This window comes from Synchiropus splendidus, chromosome 8, assembly GCF_027744825.2.
Source record: "Synchiropus splendidus isolate RoL2022-P1 chromosome 8, RoL_Sspl_1.0, whole genome shotgun sequence".
Taxonomy (NCBI): domain Eukaryota; kingdom Metazoa; phylum Chordata; class Actinopteri; order Syngnathiformes; family Callionymidae; genus Synchiropus; species Synchiropus splendidus.
The window spans coordinates 15956736-15984425 of record NC_071341.1 but is presented as its reverse complement, the minus strand read 5'-3'; the positions used below and the strand labels follow the sequence as shown (position 1 = coordinate 15984425).

Genomic DNA, 27690 nt, shown 5'->3' with positions numbered 1-27690 from the left:
TTCTCAGGACCCCTCCACGGCCCACGCTCTGGCATCCAGTCCCGGTCCGCTCCCTCCCACTCACTGTCTGAGTTTACTGGCTCGCGTGTGGAAGCTACGTCACGGCTGTTCATGACCACTGAAAGCATAACTAGTAAAACAGTGGAGTTAGACATGTTGTGGCTCAGAGAGGGAGGCGAGTCATTTAAATTCTGCTCAGGGAAAGTGACCTAACACTCCAGGGTGTCGGATCCGAAGGGTCATGGTGAGTCACCGGAGTGTTTCGCCTCTTACTCTTTTGTGTGGAAGCTTTGCTGTGAGTCACTGAAGTCTCGGAGGGAAACTCTGAGGAAAAATGTATTTCACAACATATTAACACACTGGTCTGGGTGTCAGTCCAGACAAGTCGACGCAGTGCTTCTCAGTCCACTTCCGACAAAAACACTTTTGATGAAGAGAAAGAAAACAACAACACTGAAGGCAGATTTGTTGAAGAACCGGTGCAGAAATCATGTCATTTTCATTCTTGACTGCCACAACTACTCCTCCACTGCTACCTGTCCGGGAAACTAACTGTCCTCCATCTGAACTGTCAGCAAACCCCTGACTGAGTAAAATCCTCCACACAGCCGCCACTCTTCTCTTCTTCTGGATGATTTACCACAAATTCTTGACCTTTGCTCCCTGCATCGTTGCTCTTCCGCCTGTCCTCTCCTGTGTATGCTCACTTTGAAACACCATATCATCAGCAAACATCATCGCCGTCAGCCCCCCAGCACAGCCAATCGGAAGCAATCTCACTCTCAGTTTGAGGAGCTCACCTCACCGCTGACCTCATACAAGTCCTGCGCCACCCTCGCATGACTTCGCAGATGTTCCAGGTGTTCCTCTTCCTTTGCTGCTCTGGTGATGTCATGGGACACATGTTTTACTTTGAAGCATAAAGCAGGTCTAACAGAGCTCTGAAGGATGTTCCTCGGTGTGAAGTTCCAGTGCATAACTGTGGACTCAGACTCAGTTTTTCCTCAGAGAACTGAGTCTCAGAGTCTGCTTCTAGTTCAGATTGCGTGAGGCTTGGGTCGGGGGTGCGTCAGCTCCAAGTGTGTGAGTAAAGTTGTGTAAATGAGCACCTGTGCCACATTTGTCGCTGCGGCGCTTGCCTCAAGCGACCGCAGCCTCCACATGGCCCAAAACATCCACCACAACATCCGCAAGAGTCCAGACAGCTGGAGGAGGATGAGTAAAGCAGCTCGGGATTCATCTGCTGTTCACAGTGATGATGCCATTCCTGCGAGCATCCATGCAGCAGAACAAGCATCCACCAAAACATTTCATTACTAAGAAAGAACCCTGATATCCATAAAGACAACCCTCTTCAGCAGAAGTGTGATGTGTTGCAGGAGCATGAGGTCCTCTACTGACACCCTCTGGACGCCTGTCAGCTAATGTCCAGAACTTATAAACAAGATCTACAAATCATCTGCTTTAGAAAAATGTCACATATTGTTGTTAATATGGAGCAAAAAGGAAAGCAAAGTTGATGTGTCTGAAACACAGATCTGAAACTCAGACCAGAACAAGACTGCATTCATGACAGTGGGATCTTGTCAAAAACAGCTGCTGCATAGTTGAATAATACTTTTTTCTAAAGTTGCTGTGCTGACGGGCCACAAAGGATACGTTTCATGACAGGGCCACGTGAAACCGGATCAAGGGCTGCAAACGGCCCCCAGGCTGGACTTTGAACACGCCTGTTCATGTTCATGATGGATGCGGATGGAAATCTGTGTTTTTCACTGTTCTACTTTTAAATGTAACCTCTTGTTTTAGATGTTGTGTGAAACTGGAAGGACAAACTGATGTGATGTTACAGCTTGATTAGGATGAGGAAGAGGGGAAATAGTAGGAAACAAGAACAGACTATCCACTCACAAAAAAGCTGCATCAGCAGAAATCAAGTGAAATGCCCCCCAACACACACACACTATGGATTCACCTCAGTTCTGCAGACGGACAACAAATAACATGCTTTTAATCATGACGTTTTCCTACAGGCCACACACAAATACAAACAAATAACCCCACTCTCTCGTCATCACTGCTTTTTGAACGCGTTGAACTTTTATTCATGTTTTACAACTTGGACTATAGTGACACCTGCTGGATGAAATACGATAAAGCTGCGTTCGAGCTGCATTTTCGACACAGATTCACATGACTTGATTATAGTTTTCATCATCCTATATAATCCAGAATATGTACCGTAGAAATTATTATTACTGCAAATGTTGAATCTCATGAACGTAATACACAATTTTCATTCAGTAAATATTCACCGTACATTGAATACAATGATCAAGGTTCCATCAGGTTATTTACAGACTGAGTTATAAAAATGAAATTAAGACAGCAAAGGCGCTCAAAACCAGAAGTTTTGGATTTCAGTCAAGTCAATAGAAAATTATGTATTTCATTGTCACTACAAGACATTTAGCGACCCCTGCTGTTTAAAAGGCAGAATGTCTTGAAGGAAATCCAACTAAAAAAAGTGTATGACGAATGCTACATTATATTGTATTGAAATATAATTTTTGGAATTGCAATTAAAAAAATGCAAAACAGTATAAAAGATTAATTGCAAACGTTCCTGTAAACCGCTAAACTGAACTGCAAAGCAACACAGACACAGGCGGTTTTCTAGTGATTCAGACTAGTTGACAAGACTAGACTCTACTGCTTTATTCTTACGTGTGTATTTGTATTTTAAGAGACCAGTATGGTTCATACCATGCTAATAAAAATGTCGCTTCCGTGTTAAATTGTGTTTTGGCTTTTAAAACGAATTCAAGTTCAAGTTCAAAATGAACAACACTCACCATTCCTTCAAAACTCCTGACGTCTGACAGCAGCTCGTTCTTTGCACATGTTGTGATCCAGGTGTCGCTTTCGCACTTTTATTACGTAGTTTGAGTGAGAAAACTAGTTTGCGTCAATGATGGCGCAAGATTCGAACTACGTCAGTGAGAAGATGGCGGATGGAGGCAGCGAGAATGATGCGGAGCTACTCAAGGAGAAGGCGAATAAGTTCTTTAAAGGTGAGGTGACAGCGCTGGCAAGTGAATGGCTCAAATCAGCGATTCAAAATATATTAGTTTGTTGGGCCTGTTGCCTGCGGGGGTTTATTTGCGTCGACTGCGTTCCACTAAAGAGCCGGTGACAAGCTAAGCTAATGTTAGCCTGCTAACCATTCATTGGATTACTGTGCTGTTGGAGCTAATGCGGCTAAGGCTAACAACTCATTCCGTCACACATGTGTGGCGCTTATCGTTTTCATATCTGCTTCGGGTATTCTAAACGAGATCCTGGGGTCAGTACCTAGATATTTGTCTGCAATATAATTCAACTCCTCGTGACGCTCGTGTTAGACTCGAACTTTGTGTCACCCAGCGAGAGCATGTGAGCGGCAGCATGTGAGTCTCTGCTATTCTGCTTTACGGTTGTTCCATCTGATGTATTGGACAACAAGCGGCCAGAGTGGCGTATATTTATGTCTAAACACACACGCCGACTGTGTGTGTGTAACTTGGTGTTGGTCTTGGGTGTGGAGTGAAGTCGAGTTCCTGGAACCAATCTAACTGTCCAGGTACTCTTTCCTAGAGCTTTAGTTTAGCTTTGTGATCCTCTCAACAATCCACCTTTTCACCAGGAGACATTTGAGACCTCAACTGTGAACAAACTCTACAAGTACTTCTTGTAGTAGTTATACTTGTAAACAGCATTCATTCAGAACAATCGCATACATGGATGTATTATGTATTGGAGGCCAGATGTGTTCTCATCTCAACACACAGGGACTTTGTACTCGTGCCCGGCCAAATAATGTTGTTTAGTATAGCTGAAGAATAAAGTTCCTCCACTATGCTACTGTAGCTCCACCTGGAAGAACCTGGATGCTCCTGATCTGCAGACATTGGGTGTCAGACAGGGTGACAGCTGGAGGTGAGGGTCATATCGTGAAGCCCTTTGTGCTCAGATCTCCTGTACTTTAGTGGACAAAAACAACTAGTTCATTTGTGGTCTACCTAATGATTCATTACTTTACTGAATTCCACCTTCATCTTTGAGTGTTTGGAGCACCGTTATCTTGTTCAGCAGTTCGAATCACTTCTCATTCTCTATTGGCGATGACATAGACTTGATGTTCCTCTTCTAAGAATATCAATGTTGTATTTACAGCACAGGCAAGAAAGAAGCAATGATATGCGTCTAACAAGGAAGTACGCTAATTGTTACGGTTGAATCTGGTGACCTCAGTGTCTGTAATGGCTCTTTCTTCAGCCAAGATCCATGTGTCAGATTGTGTCTGCATGCTGGTCTTATAGCTGTCGGCGCCAAGCAGCACCAAGGCTCTTTGTCGCCTGCAGTTCACCACAGCTGGGAGTCCCAGCTTCTCTGTAAAAGTTCTCATTTTGTCTTTTGCTGTTGAGGTGCGTTGTGGGTTGAGTTTAGCAAACTGCAAATGTGTGTTCATCCTGAAAAGTACTGACGAACGCAACATTCTCCTCTTTTCAGATAAAGACTATGACAATGCAATCAAGTACTACACAGAGGCGTTGGAGCTCAATCCCAACAATGCCATCTACTACAGCAACCGGAGCCTGGCGTACCTGCGCACCGAGTGCTACGGCTACGCTCTGGCTGACGCCACCAAAGCTCTGGATATAGACAAGAACTACATCAAGGGTTATTATCGGAGAGCCACGTCCAACATGGCGCTGGGCAAGTTCAAGGCTGCGCTCAAAGACTATGAGACGGTAGGTGTTTGGCGGAATGAAGTTGGTTGACTACTTGAAATTCATGCTCAGATTTATTGACACCAAAATCATTTTCATCTTAAAAACAAGTACAAGTTTTTGGGGACATACTTGGGGTCAAAAGTTTTTAACCCTGACTTTCCCACTCTCTACATGGGGACCATGTCTCCACCCAGATGTGGTTTAGTGGGATCAATGATTCTCCCGCTGCGGCACGCAGCACTATTTTAGCTGCAACAGCGCTAGCACACATCTTGCAGTAGGTTGTGGTTCATTCATATCGGGCGCCTTGAAACAAGGAGATGCAGTTATTATCCCTGTTGTTCTGTTGTCATCTGACAGGTCGTCCGAGTTCGACCGAACGACAAGGACGCCAGGATGAAGTATCAGGAATGTAACAAGATTGTCAAACAGAAAGCCTTCGAGCGAGCCATCGCCAGCGACGAGCTCAAGAAGTCAGTCGTCGACTCTTTAGACATCGAAAACATGAGTGAGTCGTCGAACTTGAGTGGCCTTCACTTCCTCACACTTGTATCGATTGAGTCTGACTTGTTGTGGATGTTGTTCTTCCAGCTATCGAGGACGACTACTCGGGCCCCAAACTTGAAGATGGGAAAGTCACGGTCAAGTTCATGAAGGAAATGATGGAGTGGTTCAAAGATCAGAAGAAGCTGCACAGGAAGTGCGCTTACCAGGTTTGTTATGGTTTGTGTTTGTTGTGGACGTACATGCAGAGGAGGCTTGAACTGAGGTGTCTTTGTTGAACGTGTTCATTTGAGTGATACCTCTGCTTCCGTTCCAGATTTTGATCCAAGTTAAGGATCTTTTATCCAAACTTCCAAGCCTTGTGGAAATCACAATAAAAGATGTGAGTCTGTCTGTAAACCTGGAATACAACAGTGACATTTGGATGCGTTTAACGTGCCCTGGACCTCTTCTTGTTTCCACAGACAGAAAAAATAACCATTTGTGGCGACACACACGGACAGTTCTACGACCTTCTAAACATCTTTGAGTTGAACGGTCTGCCGTCAGAAGTCAACCCTTATGTATCTTTGCCCTAGCAGTGGGTCACGCAAAGGTCCCAGAAAAATGGAACCATAAATCAGATTCTGTTGAAATGTGATATTGGGAATCAGCTTCTCCTCTGTTGCACTGATGTTAACCTTAACCTCCACATTCAGTTGTTTAACGGGGATTTTGTGGATCGTGGCTCTTTCTCTGTGGAAGTCATCCTGACCCTCTTTGGCTTCAAACTATTGTGGCCCGAAAACTTCCACTTGCTGCGAGGTGAGAGCCACTTCTCATACAAAGTCATGCCTTTTCATCCCTCTACTCAACCTTGATCTCACAGGAAACCACGAGACGGACAACATGAACCAGATGTACGGCTTCGAGGGCGAGGTGAAGGCCAAGTACACGGCCCAGATGTTCCAGCTGTTCAGCGAAGTCTTCCAGTGGCTGCCGCTGGCACAGTGCATCAACAGCAAGATTCTGGTGAGAGGCTGGTCTTTCTGGAGTGTGACTGATGTGAGGGTCACAGGTTCTTTGACTTGGAACTGAGAAGCCTTGTCTGCACTGTGAGAGTCACTTATTTCAGGAGAGAAGGTCATGAGGAGAAGTTTGGAGACCAAGGTAGGGAGGTCAGATGGTTTGTGAAGGAGAGACAGAGTTGGATGGAGGATGTTGCAAATGAGGAGGACCACAGCGAGGTTCATTATCAAGGTGTGACTGGAGGTGGTGGTGATGGGAAATGACCAGAGAAGACATGTCGTTCAGGGAACCAGCAGCTGGTGGTGTGAGTCCAGGTCTGGGAGAAGAATTAGTCCACTGAATGAATGGAGTGAGCGGCGAGTGAGTGTGTGTGAGAACGTGATTTCAAAAGTGTGTCAGTGTGCGAGGGAATGACTGAGTTACTCCAGTGCGTGTGAGAGAAAGATGTTCTCGAGTGTGTGGCTGTGTGAGGGTGGCCATTTCTGGGTTGAAGTCCTTAAACTCTATTGATGCAGATTGTCTAAAGGTTTGTTCAAACCGACGATTTAAGCGACTGATTTACATGTTGAGCGAATGTAGAGGCTGATTCCCTGTGACACACTGTTGTGCTACAGTATGGGCGTCAGGGACCCGACACATTGTGGCGTCAGAACACTTGCCTTGGAAACCAGTGACTGTTCAGGTGTGAGCTGTGTCGGCGGAGTCTCGTTTGTACCGTAATGTGCATGAAACTTGGCCCGTGTTGTCATGTGATTAGTAAGAATTGAGAATGAGGAGATGAAAGAGTGAACTGGGTCAGTCTGAAGCCTCTGAGTTCTGCGGACTTTTTGCAGGTGATGCACGGCGGACTCTTCAGTGAAGATGGAGTCACGCTGGATGACCTGCGGAAGATCGAGAGGAACAGACAGCCGCCTGACTCGGGTCGGTCAGGCGCCGCCACGGTACATCGCTGCTCTGAAGCACTCATCCTCATGTTCTGTTTCTCTCTGACAGGTCCGATGTGTGACCTCCTGTGGTCCGACCCGCAGCCTCAGGTAGGTCCAGCTCGGAGGCGGGCTCTTGAACACCGTCGTTGACCTTCTGTCTCCTTCCTTCCAGAACGGACGCTCCATCAGCAAGCGTGGTGTGAGCTGCCAGTTTGGGCCGGATGTTACCGAGCGTTTCCTGGAGCAGAACAAGCTGGACCTGATCATCCGCAGTCACGAGGTCAAGGCTGAGGGCTACGAGGTCACTCACTCAGGGAAGTGCATCACCGTGTTCTCTGCTCCAAACTACTGGTGAGTCACCCCACCCGTCGCCCACCCCGCCTCTGTACTGCTGAGTCGGCCCGCGCCACTAACTGCTGTTTCACGACCCCCCACCAGTGACCAGATGGGAAACAAAGGCGCTTACATCCACCTCAGGGGATCTGACCTCAAGCCAGAATTTCACCAGTTCACTGCTGTGGTCAGTCGGCTTCATTTGACTTGTGTGTCGTGTGGCGACTTCAGTCGTAATGTTTTTTTAATTTTTTCCCCGCTCTGCCGCAGCCTCATCCGAATGTCAAGCCCATGGCGTACGCCAACACGCTCATGCAGCTGGGGATGATGTAGACGCTCCGTCTGCCTGAACTTCTGACCACGACTTCACTCCCTCTAGTGTTCGGACGTCGACCCAAAGCCCCGCCCCCTCCCCTCCAAGAGTTTGGCTAGTCGTTCCTCCAACGTAGGAAAGCACTTAGACTGTCCCTCACATCTCCACCGGATCAACCCGAGAGTCTGTGGCTCGGTTCTGACGATCAAACTCAGCAGACGGGATCAAGTTTGTGGTTCGTACCAAAGATCAGTATCTCCATAACGATTGTCGGGTTCTCGCCGGGAACCCCAGGACTCTGGAGCGTCGTCCTGTCAGATAAACGCGTTGTGAAGTGGGTCAGAGCAGCCTGTGGATCAGTGTCAGCCCCCGCCCTCCCTCGCCCCACCACAGTGTGATCAGAACCGATCTGGGTCCGGTCCGTTTCAGCAGCAGCATGTGGTTTTTGCACTGTTTCCTGTTGATCTTGTCTCTACATCCTCCAGCAGCTTCACACCGGTAACTTCATCAACACTAGCGCGTGCACACACACACACACACACACACACACGTGGACTCAGCACACTGACGTCCTGAAAAAAATGCAATTTGTCTTGAACGCACAGCTGCATCGTCTGCCAACCCTCGACTTTTTAGATAAAGATACACTGATGTGTATGTAAATATACTGTATCATTTATCATGTTTCTGTGTCATGTTTGAGAAAATATTGAATAAAAAAAATCAGTCCAGTGATTTTTTTTTTTTTTGAAAAGACTTCAAAATCACTCTTCTTGTGCGTCTCGCGGATTATTCAAGGACCTGAAATATGCCTCAGCGTCAGTCCCGTTCATGATGAAACCTTGAGTCGATATGGAAATACATGGCCTTCATCGCTGCTTATGATGCTCTTAAAATAATAGAATATTAGAATGTCTTATTCACACAATCGTACAGAATCATGTGTTGACTGTGTTTATGTACGACATAAAATAATAAGAGACTTATGATGAATGTTGACTTTGAGAGCAATGTTTTAGCAAAGAGGATTTTCTGAGGAAAAATGTATCCAGTAATGTTTTAGAATTAGCTGAAATGTGTGTGTATATAAAGGAAAAAAATGATATCCATTAAAATATGTTATGTTAACTTGTTGGATAAAGTATGACCTGTAAGACTAGTATAAAAAGTAGTAAAAGTAACAGTAAAATAATTTAATCAGAAAAGGACATCTAGTGGTAGAGAAGTGGAGCTGGCTGAAAAATGATTGGCAGCTGGATGATGTAGCTGTGTGAAAAGTATTGCTGCAATTCCTAGACGTTTTCACCTCAAAAAGGCGGGGTGGCGTTTGAAAAAGATGTAGTAGCAACTGCAATCGCACGGGGGCGATGTTACCTGGAGCAATGGGCAGGTACACAAACGCAAGACAAGTTTTTCCTCTTGAACAGTTAAACATTTTACTTGAACTTTTTCCACTAAAAATTAAACTTAAAAAAAGTGTCAAAGAGAAGTCTGGCTCTTCATCATAATCATCATCATCATCATCACAGCAGCATCTCCTTCATGTAGAAAATATAACACTATTTTACAGAAGAACAAAACAGCCAGAAGAGTATGTACAACAGGGGCGTCGCAGTCCAACTGCCGAGTCCAGAACCGGACGAAGGAAACGCTCAGAATCTGCTATGGTCTAAAAATCCTCAAAAGTGATATCAGCAATCCGTCATCGTAATGAAAATGAAATATTAGTTTCTGTTTTCAAGCGGCTCGAGTCCACCTACAGGGGGCGACGACGGCCAGCTGGACCAAACCTTGATGTACCAGAGATGTGGTGTCATTTAATTCCCACGGGCAAAATATCTTGTCTTACTCTGAGTTCAGAGTCGAAGCAGAGGTTTTTCTCCTCTCATCAAGTCTCGGCGTTCTGCATGAGTTTTTGGAAGTTTCTGGATAATTGACATCAATGCTCTTCGAAACAGCCTGAAGCAACAAGGCTGGACCACTGAGATCTTCACAATATTGTCGAGCTGCAGCTAAAGGTCACATGACATGACCTGGCGGGCCAGATTTGGCCCTCGGGCCCCTGGTTTGACACTTGATTTGGGAGACCGTTCCTGGAGACAGCAGAGGAGCCTGTGCTTCCTCCAAAATAAAATGCCACAGGAACATTTCCTGTCTCAAAAAAATAGACCAAAAAAAAATATTCAGTGTCACTTTCTCCAGCGCAGTCGCTGTGTCAATAATATTTGGCATTTGATCGGCACATTTTCACCAAAATCTTTTCCTGTTTGACTCCACATTGAAATCTTTTAGATTAACTCATAATTCTAGAGGATCACATGTTTATTGTGATGTTTTAACACTATTATTTACATGTACGACTCGTCGCTGAGGCCAAGTCACATGACTCCAGGTGAATCTGATGCCCACTGCCTGAGTTTCTGACCTTAAGCAAGTCAAGATTTAATCAGATTAACACTTTATTAATCTGATGAACCCAGATGAGAATGATAATCTGCCGTACAACAGATTAAGTTCATAATCTTTCTTGTCACCAGTCGAAGACGTGAAGTTATTAGTGTTTTTCTTGACCTGGGATTCTGTCTGTTCACTGGCCACGTGGTTCACGGTGGGTTTCTGCTTCAGAGGAGGCTGAAGGAACGGTGCCTCAACTGAACAGTTGCCGGGCCGACCGGGTCCACCGCCCCAACTCTGAGACCAAGGCTGCGTCACGGGAGTTTCAGAAGCCGGGAACCACCAGCGGGTCCGGAATGTTTGGTGCGGTGGTGACGGCCAGTCACACACGGGCTGAGGAGGGGCGTGTGGACCAGAACCGGGGGTGGCGTGTTGAAGAGGGCAGAACTCCACCACCACACGACAGCAACAAAGAAGAAGAAGGGGTAAACACTGGCTGGTGACATCACGACTGCGGGCTGTTCTGGTCCGAGTGTACCGAGTCCGTCCGTCCCGTCCCCTCGCCGCCCTCGTCCTCCTCCTGTGTCGGTCCATTGTGTTTGTCCAGCTCACCACTGTCCTTTGGAGCATCAGAAGTCCTGCAGGACTGAGATCCATGCGATGGAGGCGAGGCATGACCCGCCTCCTTTACCTGAGCTTCATCATTCCCGTCCTTCTCCTCCTCTTCGTCGTCGTCGTCCTCCTCTTCGTCCTCGTCATCATCAGAGTCGATGCGGTTCAGTCTCTTCCGCACCGGACGGTCCTCCGAGGACGTGGACTCGGAGTCGTCAGACTCTGACTCGTCCTCGTCCGTGGAGGGTCGCCGTTTCTTTAGCATCTGCGCGAGTCTCTTCCGCCGCTGCAGCATCAGGATCTCCCTCCTCTTCCCCCGGCCCATCTTCTCCGGGTCCTCCACGTCGGTCCTTGCTCTGCTCCTCTTCTCTTCGTCCTCCAGCTTTCCCAACATTTTCCTCTTGTGCAGCCGTCTGCGCTCTTCGTCCCGCTGCTGCTTCCGGTCCAAGTCCTCGTCCTCCCTTCTCCTCCGTCCTCTGCCTTCATCTTCATCCTCGTCCTGGTAGTCTTCCTCCGAGTCTCTGGACGAAGTCGACGCTGTAGAGAGACCCGACGTGAGGTGACGGCGTCACCATGCAGCTCAGCTCCACACAGACAACCGAGACTGACCGTCACTGTAGTCTGAGGACAGGCGCTCCTTCCGGGGCCGACCACGAGGCCTCGCCTGCTTCACCTTCTTGTTGGAGCCGCAGGAGTTGTCAGAGGAGTCCGAAGTCTCGCGGTAGTTGACCTGCTGGCGGTGTCCGCGCCTCAGACCGCCTCTCTTCTTGTCAGCGTCACTGTCTGACCGGTCACTGTACTGGTCCGAGTCTGGGGGAGGACCAGAACCACGAGGTGAAACAAAGCCAGGTTTGACAGCTGCAGTCTATGGTGTCTCACCGATGTCTTCGTCAGTGTCCTCCTCCTCCTCAGAGGAATGTCGCCGTCGCCCCCGGCGCCGGCCTTTCTGCTGCATCCGTCCGGGTTTGGTTCCGGTCTTGGCTGTCCCCCTGGATCGCTTGGTACCGTCCCAGCTCCCCCCATCGCTTCCTGCATCTTCCTCCTCCTCATCTTCCTCTCCAGCTGAAGCAGCGAAATCCTCCTCCGAGCTGCGGGAGTGATGACCGTGAGTGCTTCTCTCAGCGCCCCCTAGTGCTGGAGGTGCTACCTGTTGCTCAGCATGAACTCGTCTTCGCTCTCCACTGCCGTGCTGTCACTCTCCAGGTCGTTCAGCCGCCGCCTCTTCTTGCTCTGGGTGGAGCGAGCGGGAGACGAGGCCGGCCCTCGCTTCTCACTCGCAGACAGGACGGCGGCGAGCCGTCGTCCTGGCACTGAGCGGGAAGAAGTCATGGACATGGAAGTCAGAGTCGGACCTGTTGGGAGCTGGGATCAAATCAGACGCTCACCACTGCAGTCGTCGTCCTCCACGATGGCCTCGTCGATGGCGTCGTCAAAGTCATCGAACCTGCAGGCAAAAAGACCAACTCCAGTTCATTCTAGGTCGGGTCAGAACCTTCCTTCACTGTGCCTGCGTCTTCTCACCTGTAGCTGATGTTCTTCCTGGTTCTGGTGGAGCGCCGACCCAGATTTTTACTTTTCTTGGGGTCCTTCTTCTTCAGGAACTTCTCCTCCTCCGCCTCCTCCCCGTCCTGAGAACACACAGGTGAGTGTCACGTTGTCCATGGTTGCATCTCGTGCTTCTCAGAGGGTCACACTCACAGGGTTGATGATGTTCTCCACACTGATGCCCACGTACACCAGCCGCTCTCTCCTGCGCACAACGACCAGTCAGTCTTTCCCCATGAGGTTCAGCCTCAATTTGAGGATGAAGACTTCAAAATAACTGGGTTTCAGTTTGGTTCAGAGTTCTGGTTAAGGTTAGCCATGTGTTTTGGATGGTTAAGTTTAGGGTAAGAGGCTGGGCAAGGGGTTATGTCAATGAGAGGTCCCCACAAAGACGTGTAACAAACGTGTGTGTGTGTGTGTGTGTGTGTAGGCATGTTTTGCCACACTTGTGAGTAGTCTTGACAAGCCACCTTCTTGTGAGGACATGTAGCTTTGCGAGGACATTTTGGCTTGTCCTCAGGAGGTTTCAAGGGTTAAAACCTCAGTAAAAGTCGTTCATGATAACTGGGTTTCAGTTTGGTTCAGAGTCCTGGTTAAGGTTAGCCATGTGTTTTGGGTGGTTTAGTTAAGGATCAGAGGCTGGGGAATGGGTTATGGCAGCGGTTCTCACGAAGATAGGAAGACAAGTATGTGTGTGTGCATGTGTGAGACAGGGTGAGAGGCTGGGGAATAGGTTATGGCAAAGAGGGTTCCCCACAAGGACAGAGACAGCGACGTGTGTGTGCACCAATATGCAGTCGCTGAACATGTGGCTGCCATTACTGAAACAGTGAGTTCAGTTTGGTCAGTAAAATGCGTCTCAGGTAACAAGAGTGAGTGTGTGTGTGATGTGAGTCCACGTGCCTCCTCTCTGCTCGCTCCTTCTTCTTCAGAACACTGTCCAGGTTCTGCAGCTGCTCCTCCAGTCTCTCACACAGGAGCTTCTGCCGATGGAAACACCAGAACCAGCGAACGATAAGCACAAAGTCTGGTCATTTGTTGGTCACACTTCTGTAAAGGTTAGTTTGAAACACAACCACCGGAGAGGCTGATCAGGACGAAGTGTTCAAACACAGTACTTTGCTGCAATGTTAAGTCCCTTTGAGAAAGTGGCTTTCGGGAGGCAAATGTGTCTGTTTGCGTCAGCCTTAGCACCATCATTCAGAGCGAAAGAGAGCGAGCTGGGACAGTCTCACTCGTGCTGCTTACATGTTGGCAGGGCGGGCAGAACCACTCTCCGTCTGGAATCAGCATGAGCGGCGGGCGCAGGCACGCCGTGTGGTAGCCATGGTCGCAGGAGTCGCAGAGCAGGATCTGAGGACGAGAGCGTGGTCATGTGGCGTCACCTTTGGAGTCTGCACTGAGAGTCTCTCACCAGCTCCGGGTGGTTCGGGAGGCCACAGTGCGAGCAGGCGTCCTCGCTGGGGATCTCCTCCAGCTTACAGGACTGCTCCGACCCACTCCCACCTTCACTCTGCTCCCCCCGGTCCTCGTCCTCATTGGGCTTCTGTCGCTTGGCTCGGATGTTGGTCCACCGCGGCCGCCGGTTCCTCTTCCGACCCTGAAGACGACCGGAGGAGCCGTAAGAATGGAGGGAGAGGGGAGGTGACAACGTGCGGCAGGTGGTTACCCTGCGCTTCCCACTGGACTCTGCTGGTTCTGGTTTGTTTTGGTTTCTGGATCGTGGCTCCTCCTCCCGCTCCTCCTCTTCTTCTTCTTCCTCGTCTTCTTTCTTGCTTTTCTTCGACTGCTTCTTCTCAGGTTTCTCCTTCTGGTCGTCCGATGCTTTGGGACTCGGCCTGAGACGACAACCAACCAACCGACATTATGACGCACTCACAGTGAGTCAGTCAGGAAACACAACTGCTGTCACCAGGTCACTCAAAGCCCCGCTAACTTAAGTCAGATGAGCCGAACCGAGGTGGTACCTGGATATCCGGGCAGACCTCCTCAGACTCGCCCCCTCCTCTGAGGCGCTTTGCTCCTTCGCCACCTTCTCCTTCCTCTTGTTCCTGCGATGCGGAGGAATCTTGATCTTCAGTCGGATTCCTTCCTTCTGCAGCTCCGACGAGGCCTGCTCCCGGCCCGCCTTGGACCCAGACTCCTTTGCCCGATTCTGGGTCGCCACCCCTCCATTGACCCCCTTGCTTCCCCCCTCCCCCTGCACCTCTGTGGAGGTAAAACTCACAGTGGAGTCCTCTGCTTCCTGCTTTTCTAAAGTGCTTCCAGTCTCTTCATGGTTATGTTCCTCTTTCTGCTCAGGGTCCAGTTTGTCTTTCTCCGCATCTACACCAGGACCTGACCCAGTTTGGACTGAGTTTGGACTGCTCGCCTCCTTGTCCTGCTGTCCCCCATCTTCAGCTTCTCCCGTGGGGATCTTGGACTCTTCAGACACTTGACACTTCCTGACCAGCACGGACTGCCGACTGCCCTCCATCTCCTCATCAGGACCTCTGCAGCTCTGATGCTCCGGCCCGTTCTGCAGCTCTGCTGCAGGGATCCTGGAGAGCTCCGGAGCGCTGCGGATGACCCCCACGTGCCCCACATGACCAATGATGACTCCGTTCTGTGCCTCTTTATGCGACAGCAGAACGGACGCCCGACCGTTCGTGAGCTCCGGTCGGTTCCCCGGCGGCTGCTGTGTCGCTGCCAGTCCACTGGGAGGCGCTGCTGCGACCTGGCTGTCCTGGGTCTGGATCACAGACGGGTTACACACGATTATACTGCTGCTGTTGTTAGTGTTGTTGAGGTGGTTGCTATGGAAACTCTCGGCCAGCTTCAGCTCCCTCTTCTTCAGTGGGATCTTGGCCTGCTGGTTGCTCCTGACGACGGCTCGCTCCGCCTCCTCCCCCTTGCTCACTTCCTGTTTTGGCACCACCGATCCCGGCGGCATCACCACGGAAACTGCGTTTTTCAGAGCGTCGCAGTCTCTGGACTCCGACTTGACGACAGTTATGGTGCTGACGCGGTTATCGACGGACGGCACCTCCAGGTCCTTCCTGTCCTCTGCCGAGTTTTCCTGCTTGATGCTCGCCGCTGCAGAGTCTGGTGAGACTGCAAACACACAAACAAGTCAACAACAAGTCAGGGATTAATATAGTGAAAAACATATGTTTATCTTTACATACTTCAACTCTTTCATGACCAAACAAATTCTGCATTATTGATTTAAAAATAAGTCCAATTTTCGAGCATCACTGAGAACTTTTAAAAATGTTAATTATGTTTTCACGGATAATAAGTTATGGCCTAAATTTGGTTCAAGTTTGGAATAGTTTTCCACGTATTCAGTGTTTAAATCCAACAGAACTTTGTAGACGATACACAATCATTTCATTCATAACATCTTTCCAGAAAACAACCACAGAAAACACTTGAAGAGTTTCAGTCTGTGCTTTTGATATGTTTGTGGAATGTTGAAAACAGGTACCTTGTGTGAGAGCGCCCTCTTCCTTCACAACCTTCTTTTCACCCTCCTCTGTGGTGGGTCCTGCCGTGCTTCCCACACACTTGTCGCCTGAGTGACAACAAATCAGTCAGCAGTCCGTTCATCAGCAGCTCTTTCCTGACAACTTGCCTTCTGCAGCTCTCTCCGTGGGGCTGCCGCTCCCCGACAACGCTTGTTCCTGATCCTGGTTCTGGGTCTGTTCAGGACTCAGCTGTGACTTGAGCAGCTCCAGCGCATCAGCCAGGTCATTTCGAGTCCTGCGGAGACTCACACAAGTGAGATGCTGCTTCGACCGAGAGGGTTATCTGTGGATGTCGAGCCGTACGTCTACCTCACGATGCACTGCCATGTGGACCCGTCGATGTCGTCCTGCTCCTCCGTGTACAGCCGGATGTTCTGCTCTTGGTCCAGCTGCAGCCAGTACATCAGACCCTGGCGGTCGCGGCCGATGGGCTGCAGGCGCATCTTCTCCGGCTCCTCTTCATTGATCGCCATCTTGAACTTGAGGTTGTCGTCAAACTGGCACTCGCACAGATACTGAACACAGAGAGAACAAGCACGTGAACTGGAGCTCCAGAGAACCGCGGGGGTGGCGCTGTAGCTGCCGTACTTTGAGGATGCTGGACTTGCACTCTATGGACATTTCCTGGTAGCCGTTCTGCTCCAGTTCCCAGGCCCAGGTGCTGTTCAGGTCCTGACACATCTGCAGCAGGACACCGACAACCTCAGTGCATCCGCTCCGTCACTTTGAAACGCCACGTGTTTAGGTAACCACTCAGCCAAACATCTTACCTTGGCCAGGTATTTCTCCCAGCGGTCCGGCGTGACAGACTTCCCCAGTTTTCGGAGCAGCTTAACGTGAAGTTCAATCAGGGGTTTGGGAACTGGGGAACACAATGAGTTTCACAAACCTCAGAGCTCTGTCTGCATGATACTGTGCAGAAATAGAACACAGTTGACTGTCAACAATGAATGATGGAAAAAAAATGTGTGGTTTACTGCGTTGTAATATGTTAAAAAGCTGCAAGCATGCTTACAAAACATGTTCATCATCTAAACATGAAACGCTATGAAACTCGCAACATGTTTAATAGAGTCCGTTTACGTGAATCATTTTGATTTAAAAGCGCTCGTGAACAGTAAATACAGAAACAATAATAGTGTGAACCGCATCGGTGAGGTCTGAGTCGTGTACATATTTAACTCAACTTGTCGGATGTTTACACTTTCACTTCGGTCCTCGAACTATGCGGGGGACACGATTAAACTAGCATAAATGTTTACATCAAAATGATGCCACATGGCCGGTGAAATGTGAAATGATAATATGTATATGAAACAATCTCTGTGTCTGGAGAAAAGGGGGTGATTTAAGTGATATTAGCATCATGAGCTAAGAGGCTAGCGGATGCGGTCGCTATTGCGCAAGCGCGAGTGACGTGTGAACTCAAACTTGATATCTTCACTAAATAAAGTATTTTTCAACACGATCAAACGTCATCAATACCCAAACACAGAATCAAAAGACACATAATTCTGAGGAATATGATGAGAACATTCTTAGAACTATTCCTAGAAATAAATCCTGTTATGTGGTTTAATGTTGCTTTAACAAAACACTAAATATCCCACAGCTTCATCCGTGAAGTACACAGTAGTTTACATATGTCTTGGACGAGCTCACATCAGCACATCCATAACTGAAACGATCCCTCAGGCAGCCTTTAACAACTGATCAACGTCTTGAGCATTATTTAGGAGAGTGATAAACAAAAATAATTGAGAGCAATACAGTGCAATGTAAGTTCAGCTAGAGAGAAAACATGGTCTGTTCAGTTCTGTCAGTCAGGACTTGTGTCAGGCCCGAGAGCAGATCCATCAGTCATTGCAGAAAGAGACATTCTTATGCAAAGTTTTAAGAATACAGTCTTCAGTAGTCAGGGTTTACTTTGATTTTTGTGGGATACTGCTGGAGTTGGACTGTAAAGGCCGTAGCTCTAAACTATGCCACTTATGAAACACTGACTACAACATAAAATGGCCCTTCTACTGTACCATGGTGTCATCTCAACAATGTCTCCAACTAACTGAGATGAGATGCACAGTGTCAGATCATGCCATATTTCATTTGAGTCAGTGCAAAACAAGACACTATCTACATGTTTACAGAGCCTGCTTTATTGTGTAGCATTTATTGTTATTTTATGATACAATGTTTTTGTTTTAAAAGCACCTAGTGAGTGACTATACGACGGCAGTAACTTCTATCCATCTATCCATCACAAATGACCCGAGAGGCAGCTGCTCTAGTCGTCTGAAGATGACCAAGCTTTTACTCGCTCAGCTGCTGTAATTGCTGATAAAAGGGAAAGTAGAAATGTTCGTCCTCTTGTCACTCATCTCTGGAAAACATCCTGCCCCATTGCCTTTCGCATGCAGACAAGATCCCAACATTGTAAAGTACTTCCACCTCAGTTGTGTTTCCAAGAAATGAAGAACTCTGTGCAGAAAAATCCCTCAGGATGAAGCTGGATGGAAGAGAGGTCCCTCTGCTGACTATCCAAAGTAGGTTATTTATACATATTAATTGTCGGTTACGGTAATTAATTGTGAACCACAGAAAATGAATTATTTATGACAGGGTTATTACTCAACTACAGATAAATCAGTGCCATAGTAACAGTCATAATAATGTAATTACAATGCATTGTTTGCAATTATTACATAATGCCCCAAACTATTTTTAACTTGGCATAAATACAAATACATTTCCAAATAATCTATTATTTAGGCTTCAAAAAAAGTTGCTCCTGGGAGTCAGTTAATTTTTGGTCTGGTTTCAGACAGGTGGAGCTGGTGTTTGACACCTCTATTGCTGGGAAACACTTCCCACTTCACAGTCTTCCATGTTTACTGCTCAAATCCCTGAACTACAAATGTTGAAAAACATTGATAAATTCCTCAGCTAATTGGAAGTTTTCATTAAAACCTGGTAGACTGGATTGTCGTTTAAATGCATGTCGTTTTCTGCAGTGGCCCCTGGAGTATCCGGAGTTTGGGGACCCCTGTGAGCGGTTCACGTAACTCTTCAGGGCCCCGATGGGTTGTGAGAGGCTCGAATTTAATAACGTGATGTTGTTTTTGCGTCAGCGCTCTGTGCGCGGCACCTCGTCCATTTGGACAGGAGCAAACGTCGTCACGATAAAGGTAAACGTCGGATCTAGGACGGTGGTTGAGGACCAGGATGCCTGACCACACACACACACACCGATGACGGTCATCACCCTCATCCCGCTGGTGATGGTGGTGGTCGCCCCCTGTTCCTCCTCCAGTGTCGCAGCTCCCCACTTACCTGTCGTCTTGTCCCGGAGATACTCCTCCATCTCCGGGAAGGTCATCTCGGGAAGGTCCAGCGCGGCTCCGTACCGCTCCAGGAACGAACAGACCACAGCGAAGCTCGGGCAGAGCGCCGGGCCGGAGCTGCTCACCACCGGCGTAGCAGCCATCTTTCCGAGCGGAGAGGAACAGGAGGGGCGGGGCCGCGGCTGGACCCGAGCGAGAACCAATCAAATGAATGGAAAGAATGACGTCATCCACTAGTCAAGTTGAAGTGTTCGGGAAAAAGCAACATCCGTTTCCGGACGCGCTAATTTTCTGATATTCAGAATGTTTCACACCCAAAAACAACAATGCCACACGAAAAGCAGTGAAAGCGATAGGATCACGAGTGTGGAACTGGATGCAGGATGCATCATCGATAGAATAGAATAGTCTTTTATTGTCACCATGAACAGGAGCTATATATACTGTACATACAATGAGATTGAATTGTAGTAGTGCAGAAAAAAACATCTAAACAATTAACGGTTCTTAAAATAAGTGATCCAAAGATTGTATAAATAAGATAAATAAGTAAAACAGTCCCAAATAAATATGATATTCCCGAATAACAGATAAAATACAAAAATATAAAGGAAAAATATATGTTCTCTCTCAGATGTTGGAGTTCAGAAAACATAGCTTTTGGAGAAAAATGTTTTTTAAATCTTTTAGTCCCGGTGCTGATGCACCTGTAGCGCCTCCCTGAGGGCAATAGTCAAACAGCCAAGGCTGCCTTATCAGAATCAGAATCAGAATAGAATTTATTGCCATGGTCAGTGGGGTCCCACCAACTAGGAAAGTGCTTCAAAATAAAGTGCTGTTAATAAAATAAAATAACAAAGGCTGATCACAAATCTAACAGTCTATATAGGGTACATGACTAAGCGGTGGTTAAATGACGATATGTGTGTTCTTTATTCACCAGCACATGGGAAACTATATTAGATGTCCTTTTGATAAATGAAGAGATGATGAAACAAGTTGGTAGTTGTAGAAAAATTGTCGCTTGACTTGCGAGGCAGTGCTGAATTTAATTAAATTTAATTTAATGGTCATTATCGCTTATCTAAATAACTAATCTAGTTTTGAAGTGGTCGTGAATATTATATTCCAATACAATCACACACACAAAAAAAACAAATCTCGTCATTCCACACATCTCATTATTAGAAATAATGTGATTTTCATCAGAATCAGAATCAGAATCAGAAGTGTCGTCTGTAATGTATATGCTTCAATTATAAAGTAAAACTATTGCAATAAAAAAGGATATTCCAGAATATTAAGGGGTTGTTATTTATTTATTCAAGTTTGTTCAACTTTAACTAACATCAGTCATATAGTTAAGAAAGGGCGTCACTCTGCAGTGGTTGCGGTAGTGTTTCCTGAACGCATCATTGGAGGCGCTGCTCTGAGTTTACGTGCTGCACTTGAATGCATCTGTTTTGAAGCAGAGCGGAAGGAGTCTCCAGCGGACAGGAACTGGGTTCAATCCGAAACTTATGTTCGTCGGTCGTGGCTCCTGTTGGGCCGCTGCTGCTCACCTGAACTCACCTTTCCTCAAACTAATGCCATGGTCTTATAGCGGATTGACTCTCACAGGTACGAAATCATATACCTTTGTTTTGCCAATTTGTGAAATCAACTTTAAGAGCGGGGCGATAGTACGTTCAAGCGCCGTTCTCATTGTGCGTTTACGAAAGTGAGAATGAGCTCAACTAAACTCCTGACTTCAGAATGTGCGCAAACCCTGGGAGCTGGAGCTGCTTTGTTTTGTGAATGAGTCCCAACTTGCCAGGAGCTGATTTAAATATAGACTGTTGCCGGGGACGAGCTGGAGTTCGGCGGAACTCACACCGGGGTTGTTTTGCATCTTCTACACAACAAGTGCAGCTAATAAAACGAGTCCAAAACGCGTCATTTGACTCATAAAATAAAACAGGCGAAATAAAAAAAACAGGCGATTAAAGGACGCTATGGAAATGAATGTTGGAGAATCACTACAACAACAAACAAGTGCGATTCTGCTGATAATATTGACACAAGTTCAGAGAGAGATTTGTTTGAACGCTAACGTGCAACTAGACTAAGGACGTGATTTCACTCGTGGAGAAATGGTGATGTCGAATGTGGTGGTCAATTTAGAAGAGATACTGTGGGACAGCGTGATGTTTTATGTATGTTGTTGATCTTTGTAATTAGAACAGTGTGAGGCGTGCACTGTCCAGTAAAGTTTGTCATTTAAAGGGTTTATTTAGGGTATTGTAACATCCTAAATGGTGTGTCGATTTCACACAGCATTATATAAATGAATAAGAGTGATTTCCTTGGTTTAAGAAGCCAAAATGTCGCCCAACCAAATGAAGGAATCAAGAGCGAACCAGGAATGATTCATCCTGATTGTTGCCTCTTTATGTTTTGACTTGAATCTTCTTGTGGGAAATGAACCTTCAGGTGCTACATTGTACGCAGGAGTGGGAGGAGCCTCAGAAAAAAGGAGAAGTCATTGTCCAGCGTGAAACAGCTCTGGCCTGTTAAATCGGACCATGTAACTGCTTCCACTTTCATCTGAGCTGTGAGTGTGTCCTGGTCTTCTGCAGGTGAACTCTGCTGAGCGGCAACATGGCCATCGCTCACGTGGCTACCGAGTACGTCTTCAGTGATTTCCTGCTGAAGGAGCCGAACCAGAACCGGTACCGGAGCGCCCGCACCGAGCTGGTGGTGGACAAAATGGTGACCTGTGTGGCTGTGGGGCTTCCACTGTTGCTCATCTCTCTGGCGTTCGCTCAGGAAGTGTCCGTGGGTGAGTCTGGAGATACTCATGTACACTTTAGTCACGCACTTCTGGCTTGCAGACCAATGAGTAGACAACATTTTTGGATCAATTTGGAATGCATTTCTTTAAATTTTGCTTAAAATAAGACTTTGGTTTAGTTGGTTTGGGGTGGGCAGCACAATCATTTGTACTAAAGAGGAAGAAGCTGATCATTCACGTCATGTGATAGACGTCATGAAGACACTGACCAGAACTCACAAGGCGTTTGAGTTCACGCAAGCCTTGTGAGGCTTCTGTTGCAGGGCAAACAGGAAGAAGGATCATTTTGAAACAAGTAAAAATCCGGGGGCGACCTCACTCGCTGGTCAGGCTTAAGTCCAGAACATTGTTCAAATGACAGTCCGAACACAGGTTATTTGTGTATTAGAGTCTAGGACTGTAAATGCCACTGCATCTGTTTGATTTATTTTTTTGGCTTATTCTGTATTTTTTTTTGTATAATTCATGATCTCACTGTGTTGGACCAAACCAAGCTGACATGGAAACACCATTCTAGTGTCCTCAGAGAACCAAGGTGACTTGGGCCTTCAGTTTGAATGGTCTTTTGGCTCCATCTAGTGGAGCTCTCCACCCATCGCAAACGCTTTGGCAGCCCCATGCGAAGTGGCTGGATCCTCAGAGTCTGAGGGTGTAACAAGGCAAAGCTGGACCTGTTGATCAAAATTCCTTTCCTCACCTGTACTCATGAGATGTTCGAGTGACCAGGAGACCTGAAAGGAGTTTTCCTTGTCAAGTGTCTGTATCCTATCAAGAGATTGAACCACAGGAACCAGGAGAGTGAACTGTGTGGGAGATGCTGGAGTGAGTGTCGTCTGGTTTCCCTTGTGCATGTGAGCTGAGATGGGTGTCTGAGCTGGGCCTCTTTGGTTCGATCGCTGCCACTGCAGTCCGATCTTAATGACAGAAATGAAATTTGTGGTTTCTTCATTCCAATGTGGAGAGTGGTGGCTGTGCCAGATGTTGTAACCTCTGTCTTGTGTTCATCCCCCAGGAACTCAGATCAGCTGCTTCGCTCCGTCAAACTTCTCCTGGAGGCAGGCAGCGTATGTGGACTCCTACTGTTGGGCCAACGTCCATGCACACACTCTCAATTTGTGGTTGCACAAGGTACACATGCACACACACACCTGTTTGTTTTGCTGCTTTTGTGAGGACCTCTCATTGAGAAAACACACACACACACACACACACACACACACACTCATGCTTTTATTAAACAGAACCTTCTTTTCAAGGCTGCGTCATGGGGGCAGCAGCCCAGCTAAAGATGTCCATGCTTCCCTCGTCCTAGAAAGCTCCTGTGAGAACAATGCGTCAGAAATGTAAAGCTCCGATCGTTGGACAGTCTCAGGGTGTTGTCTGAACCAGGTTTTGGAAGTGTGTTCTGAGGCGCAGGAATGTGCCAGCTGAGTTTATTTTAAGCAGCTGAAGAGCAGTGTGTTTTTACATTCCTGCTGTGTGTGCTGAGGTCGACTGGGGAGGAACCTTCATGGAACATCGGGATCACAACTAGAGATGCACCCATCTGACTTTAATGGTTGGGGACACCAGTGTTTAATGGATTTACCTTCTTCCCCCGGTGTGGGATAACACTGGTCGTGCATTGATTAAAGATCAACAATGACTTCATGTGGAGTGACAAACTTGGTGTTTATTCAAACAAAGTGTGAAATGCCGCCTGTGCAACTGAACCGCTACTGTGAAACCACCCCCCCAACCTCTCACCCTAACCCTAAAATACCTGATACCAGGACCGGAATCGGTGCATCGCTAATCCCAACTAAAGGATCCTAAAACTCTTGTATGGAGCTTTCAGGGACTTGAAAGGTTCTTGTGGACAGTGTCTCTCTAAGATGCTGTTGTCTGTATGAGTCACTGAGTGACACATAGAAGGGACATTTCTGTGCTAAAATATTGGATATTTAGTGTCCTCTGAAACGTCCTGAAATTCTTCTGTCCTCATCTGGTTCCTGTGAGTTTATGTCTGGATCTAAATGGACCAGCTTTCATCTATGTTGGGTTTGTGCGCCTCAGTTCTTCCCGTACATCCTTCTGCTGGTGGCTGTGATGATGTACACTCCGGCTCTCTTCTGGAGGTTCTCAGCGGCGCCGCTGCTGCAGTCAGACCTCAGCTTCATCATGGAGGAACTGGACCGGAGCTACAATCGGGCCGTAAAGCTCTCCAAGAGCATGGCTACCAATGAGAGGTGCGCTCACATGGTCAGGTCCCAACGGAATCCTACCACTGACTAGCGACAGGGAGTTCAGGGAGGTGCACCGCCTCTGACTGTGCTTCGCTGTCGTCTCCAGCACCGACCCGACCGAGGGCTGCTTCAACTACCCGCTGGTGGAGAAGTTCCTGATGACCAAGCGCTGCAGCCGCGTGCTCCTCCTCCGCTACCTGCTGTGTCGGGGACTGACTCTGGTCACGCTGATCAGCGCCTGCGTCTACCTGGGCTACTACCTGCGCCTGGCCACACAGGGCGACGAGTTTCGCTGCAAGCTGCGCGTGGGCCTGCTGGAGTCCGACCCCGGGATCCCAGAGCAGGTCCAGTGTAAGCTGGTGGCTGTGGGAGTCTTCTTTCTGCTCAGGTGTGGGACTCTGCTCCGTAGAACTCAGGATGTCGTCATATTCGTCCCCACTGACGGTCATTTCCCTGCAGTCTGGTCAACCTTGTGGTGTTCATCGCTCTGGTCCCGGTGGTGTTCTACGCCAGCCTGCGCCCGCTGTTGTTCCACGGATACGCCCGCTTCCTGGAGGCCTACCTGTCCCTGCCCACGGTCAGCGTCATGCCCATGCCTGACGGTCACTGGGACGACCTGTCTCTCTACCTGCTCTTCCTGGAGGAGAACGTCAGCGAGCTCAAGTCCTACAAGTATATCAAGGTGAGGTTCTCTGCGCCCTCTGCTGGCTCAGATGAAGTAGCTCTGACACATGCTTCAATGTTCATTTCCTGGTTTAGAATCACAATGGACAATAAAATGATCAACTTATGTTGCAAAATCAGCTCTGATCTGAATGTCAACTCAGAAATGAATGAATGCTGTTCCTGCTGCTTCCATCTTCTATGGCAGTGTTTTTCAACCTTTTCCAAGCTCCGGCACCTTTGCTTCATTGAAAAAAATCCCAGGGATGTTGGAATGTTTTTAAAGCCAATTCAATTTCAAAACAAAGAACCCTCTCCACTCGAGTCGCAGGAACCGACGTCTGACTCACAACTGGTTAGCTTAGTGGCTAATGCTACAAACAGACTCTGTTACACCTCAGCAGGTGCTCCACCTTCACCTTGGTCAGCCTTCCTAATCACACCTTCTGGCCTGCACAAATTTGTCCCCAAAGTTCTCCACATACTCATTTCTGGTCTTGTCCTTTCTCAGAAGGACCACCTCAGTGTTTTCATCTCTTCTGGCTGGCTGCAAATTAATCGACACCTTGTGACCCGCTGTAGTGTCTGCAGGTGCTGGAGCTGCTGAAACGGCGAGGGGAGTGCGCCGGGGAGGGCTTCGATGCCATGGGTCTGCTGCAGACTCTCGGCCAGGTCAAGATGGACACGATAGACGGGAAGAAACCACAGCCAGCCAAAGCCGACGAGTGCGACGGCGGCTCCAAGGGTCTGAACTCTGGAGAGTGTAGGTTGGAGATGAGAGGTGAGAAGTGCAGTGATCCAGCTGGAGCTTGACTCCAGTGACTTGGCTCAACTGATCTGCTGTGACGGTTCTCTAACCGAAGCAACATCTTCCTCAGAACTGGCACCTCTGCTGACCGGGAACAGTGAGTCTGCGAGCAGCGGCGACGCTAACCTCCGGCAGCGAGCCATGTGACCCACATCCCCTCTCCTGGCCGGGGGTCGCTCAGAGAGTTCAGCGCACTCGAATGTGTTTGGACGAAGAGACGAAAGAAAATGTCTCGACCCTCGCAGCGTTTTATTTATTCACCCTGTTTGAGTCAGAAGATGCTTTTTTTAGTCATTTATACAACACAAGCATCTTTTTATTCTTCTCATCTTCAGTTCACATCAAGTATGAGATGCTGTCAAGGGAGTGTCTTTGTCACCCCAGTCACTCCTCACTGTTTCAGTGTGTCCTTCTTTGCCTCTGTACAAAACAAGTCTTCGGGACACTCAACTGTAGATAATCCCTCTGAAAAGATGCTTCTAAAAGAAGCTTCTATTCACGAATGGACCGAGCACTAAGACAAGGGGTTGTTTAAACGTGCGTGATCGATTTTCATAAAGAGCATGTCATCTGAGCTCTGATCCGTTTCATCCATAGATCAGTGTTATTTCCCGATGGGAATGTAATCGCATTTTCTGCTCAGAACCCGGCAAACATCTGTGCTCCCAGTCCCCAGTTTCCCAGAGTGTCCCCAAGTGCCTGACAGCTCGGTTCAGCTCCATCGCTCCAGGTCTGTCAGAATCAGAGAAGCTCATCAAAAAAAAGATGCATAAATAGCTGGGAATTCTTACAAAGGTTCATAAAACACAGAAACACAGTCTTGCCAGTGAGCTGGAATTCCCTCCCCTCCGACGCCTGAACTTCCGGATGAGCTCTGAGGGTTTGTTTGGAGCTGGACTGAGAGGTTCACTTGGTGCTTGGCTCAACCTTGTTTTCATTCAAGAGCTGACAGGGAAGCTGTTATTTCAAAGCAAATGGATCTCAAACTTGACTCATTTCAGCTGCTGACTCTGGAAGGTTGTCGGCGCGTGCATGTGTTAACTTGTTAGTGGCTTGTTGAAAGGAAAAGCTGCCTCTTGCTGAGTGATGTTTGGAGGATCTCAGGGATCTGGATGTCTCACTGCATCAAACAGGTTTATGTAAAGTTTTTTTTCCGCTTGGGTACTTTGATACAGTCACGAGTTCTCAGATCGAGATAATAATCATCCGGGCGCTGCCTCTGACTTCAGCACGTTTTGTTTATGTTGAGATTTGTTAAGATGTATTTCTGTGAAATAATGCAGCGATGGTGCAATGGCTTCTGCGTGGAATGTGTACTTTGTCAAAACTGTTTGATACTGTTGATAAATTTGTGTGTTGGAATAATCGTGATCAGCCTGGATTTCTCCTCATTTCTCCTCAACACCTTCAAGATGCTCAACTGAAAACTAAAATGTTTTAGCTGTGACTAAGCTGAGCTTCTCAATATATTTATCACAACAATGTTTACAATCGTGTACCTGAGACACATGTTGAGAACACGATGCAATACATTCTTGAAACTGACTTTCGTACCGTGAAAGTATTTTTCAAGGACTTGCTGTAGCTTATTTTGAAGGAACCGGAAATGCTGCCAACTTTCATTTTGAAGGATGCGAATATACTCTGGCATCTTTAAATTGTGTTTAGTCTCAGTTTATTTTGCACACAGGTGACTTGTTCTTCACAATTTGAACCTTTAGCTTTTATCGAAATTTGTCCTGGAATTTATTAATTCAGTTGGGTTTCAGGCTCACAAGAGAAGACCTGTGTATGCTTCATGTCCTCATGACATTAAATCAATGTAGCTTCACTCTTGCTTACTTCCTCCTTCCAGTACAAAAGGAAAAAAAATGTTTTTACAAATTTTCAATGTAGTGTAT

The 27690-nt window shown here is 47.5% G+C and overlaps 3 protein-coding genes across 4 annotated transcripts; 2 read left to right on the top strand and 1 right to left on the bottom strand.

The window, feature by feature from the left end:
* The first annotated feature begins 2939 nt into the window (after positions 1–2939).
* Positions 2940–8897, top strand: ppp5c (protein phosphatase 5, catalytic subunit). The gene is made up of 13 exons (XM_053872771.1): positions 2940–3074; positions 4552–4793; positions 5136–5283; positions 5367–5488; positions 5596–5661; positions 5744–5842; positions 5978–6083; positions 6148–6290; positions 7121–7208; positions 7281–7321; positions 7386–7564; positions 7652–7733; positions 7817–8897. The coding sequence occupies exons 1-13, from the start codon at positions 2972–2974 to the stop codon at positions 7877–7879; spliced, it is 1482 nt and encodes a 493-aa protein (XP_053728746.1). The 5' UTR covers positions 2940–2971; the 3' UTR covers positions 7880–8897.
* Positions 8898–9180: 283 nt separating this feature from the next.
* rsf1a (remodeling and spacing factor 1a) lies at positions 9181–19420 on the bottom strand. The gene is made up of 18 exons (XM_053872770.1): positions 19250–19420; positions 16690–16781; positions 16508–16600; positions 16229–16434; positions 16027–16154; positions 15880–15966; positions 14378–15503; positions 14080–14248; positions 13825–14010; positions 13659–13763; positions 13314–13393; positions 12564–12615; positions 12387–12493; positions 12251–12309; positions 12013–12175; positions 11745–11953; positions 11475–11675; positions 9181–11402 (listed from the first exon to the last, which is right to left on the bottom strand). Exons 1-18 carry the CDS (start codon positions 19401–19403, stop codon positions 10759–10761), a joined length of 3861 nt encoding a protein of 1286 aa, XP_053728745.1. The 5' UTR covers positions 19404–19420; the 3' UTR covers positions 9181–10758.
* Positions 19421–20736: 1316 nt separating this feature from the next.
* On the top strand, positions 20737–27470 carry LOC128763798 (pannexin-1-like). 2 transcript variants are annotated; one of them, XM_053872983.1, is made up of 8 exons: positions 20737–20880; positions 21879–22081; positions 23106–23221; positions 24149–24321; positions 24425–24706; positions 24778–25000; positions 25573–25762; positions 25860–27470. In XM_053872983.1, exons 2-8 carry the CDS (start codon positions 21901–21903, stop codon positions 25934–25936), a joined length of 1242 nt encoding a protein of 413 aa, XP_053728958.1. In that variant the 5' UTR covers positions 20737–20880; positions 21879–21900; the 3' UTR covers positions 25937–27470. The 2 variants fall into 2 exon arrangements, with proteins under 2 accessions (XP_053728958.1, XP_053728957.1); XM_053872982.1 differs by having other exon boundaries at positions 25564–25762.
* The last annotated feature ends 220 nt before the right edge of the window (positions 27471–27690 follow it).

Excerpts from the sequence above, each read along its gene's own strand:
- ppp5c (XM_053872771.1), top strand. The coding sequence starts at position 2,972 with ATGATGGCGCAAGATTCGAACTACGTCAGTGAGAAGATGGCGGATGGA. Across the intron at positions 6,291-7,120 it reads GCATCAACAGCAAGATTCTG|GTGATGCACGGCGGACTCTT; the intron begins GTGAGAGGCTGG and ends GACTTTTTGCAG. Across the intron at positions 7,734-7,816 it reads TTCACCAGTTCACTGCTGTG|CCTCATCCGAATGTCAAGCC; the intron begins GTCAGTCGGCTT and ends GCTCTGCCGCAG.
- rsf1a (XM_053872770.1), bottom strand. The coding sequence starts at position 19,403 with ATGGCTGCTACGCCGGTGGTGAGCAGCTCCGGCCCGGCGCTCTGCCCG. Across the intron at positions 13,764-13,824 it reads TCCCGAACCACCCGGAGCTG|ATCCTGCTCTGCGACTCCTG; the intron begins GTGAGAGACTCT and ends TCTCGTCCTCAG. Across the intron at positions 11,676-11,744 it reads GGACACTGACGAAGACATCG|ACTCGGACCAGTACAGTGAC; the intron begins GTGAGACACCAT and ends GTCCTCCCCCAG.
- LOC128763798 (XM_053872982.1), top strand. The coding sequence starts at position 21,901 with ATGGCCATCGCTCACGTGGCTACCGAGTACGTCTTCAGTGATTTCCTG. Across the intron at positions 24,707-24,777 it reads GGAGTCTTCTTTCTGCTCAG|TCTGGTCAACCTTGTGGTGT; the intron begins GTGTGGGACTCT and ends ATTTCCCTGCAG. Across the intron at positions 25,001-25,563 it reads AGTCCTACAAGTATATCAAG|TGTCTGCAGGTGCTGGAGCT; the intron begins GTGAGGTTCTCT and ends GACCCGCTGTAG.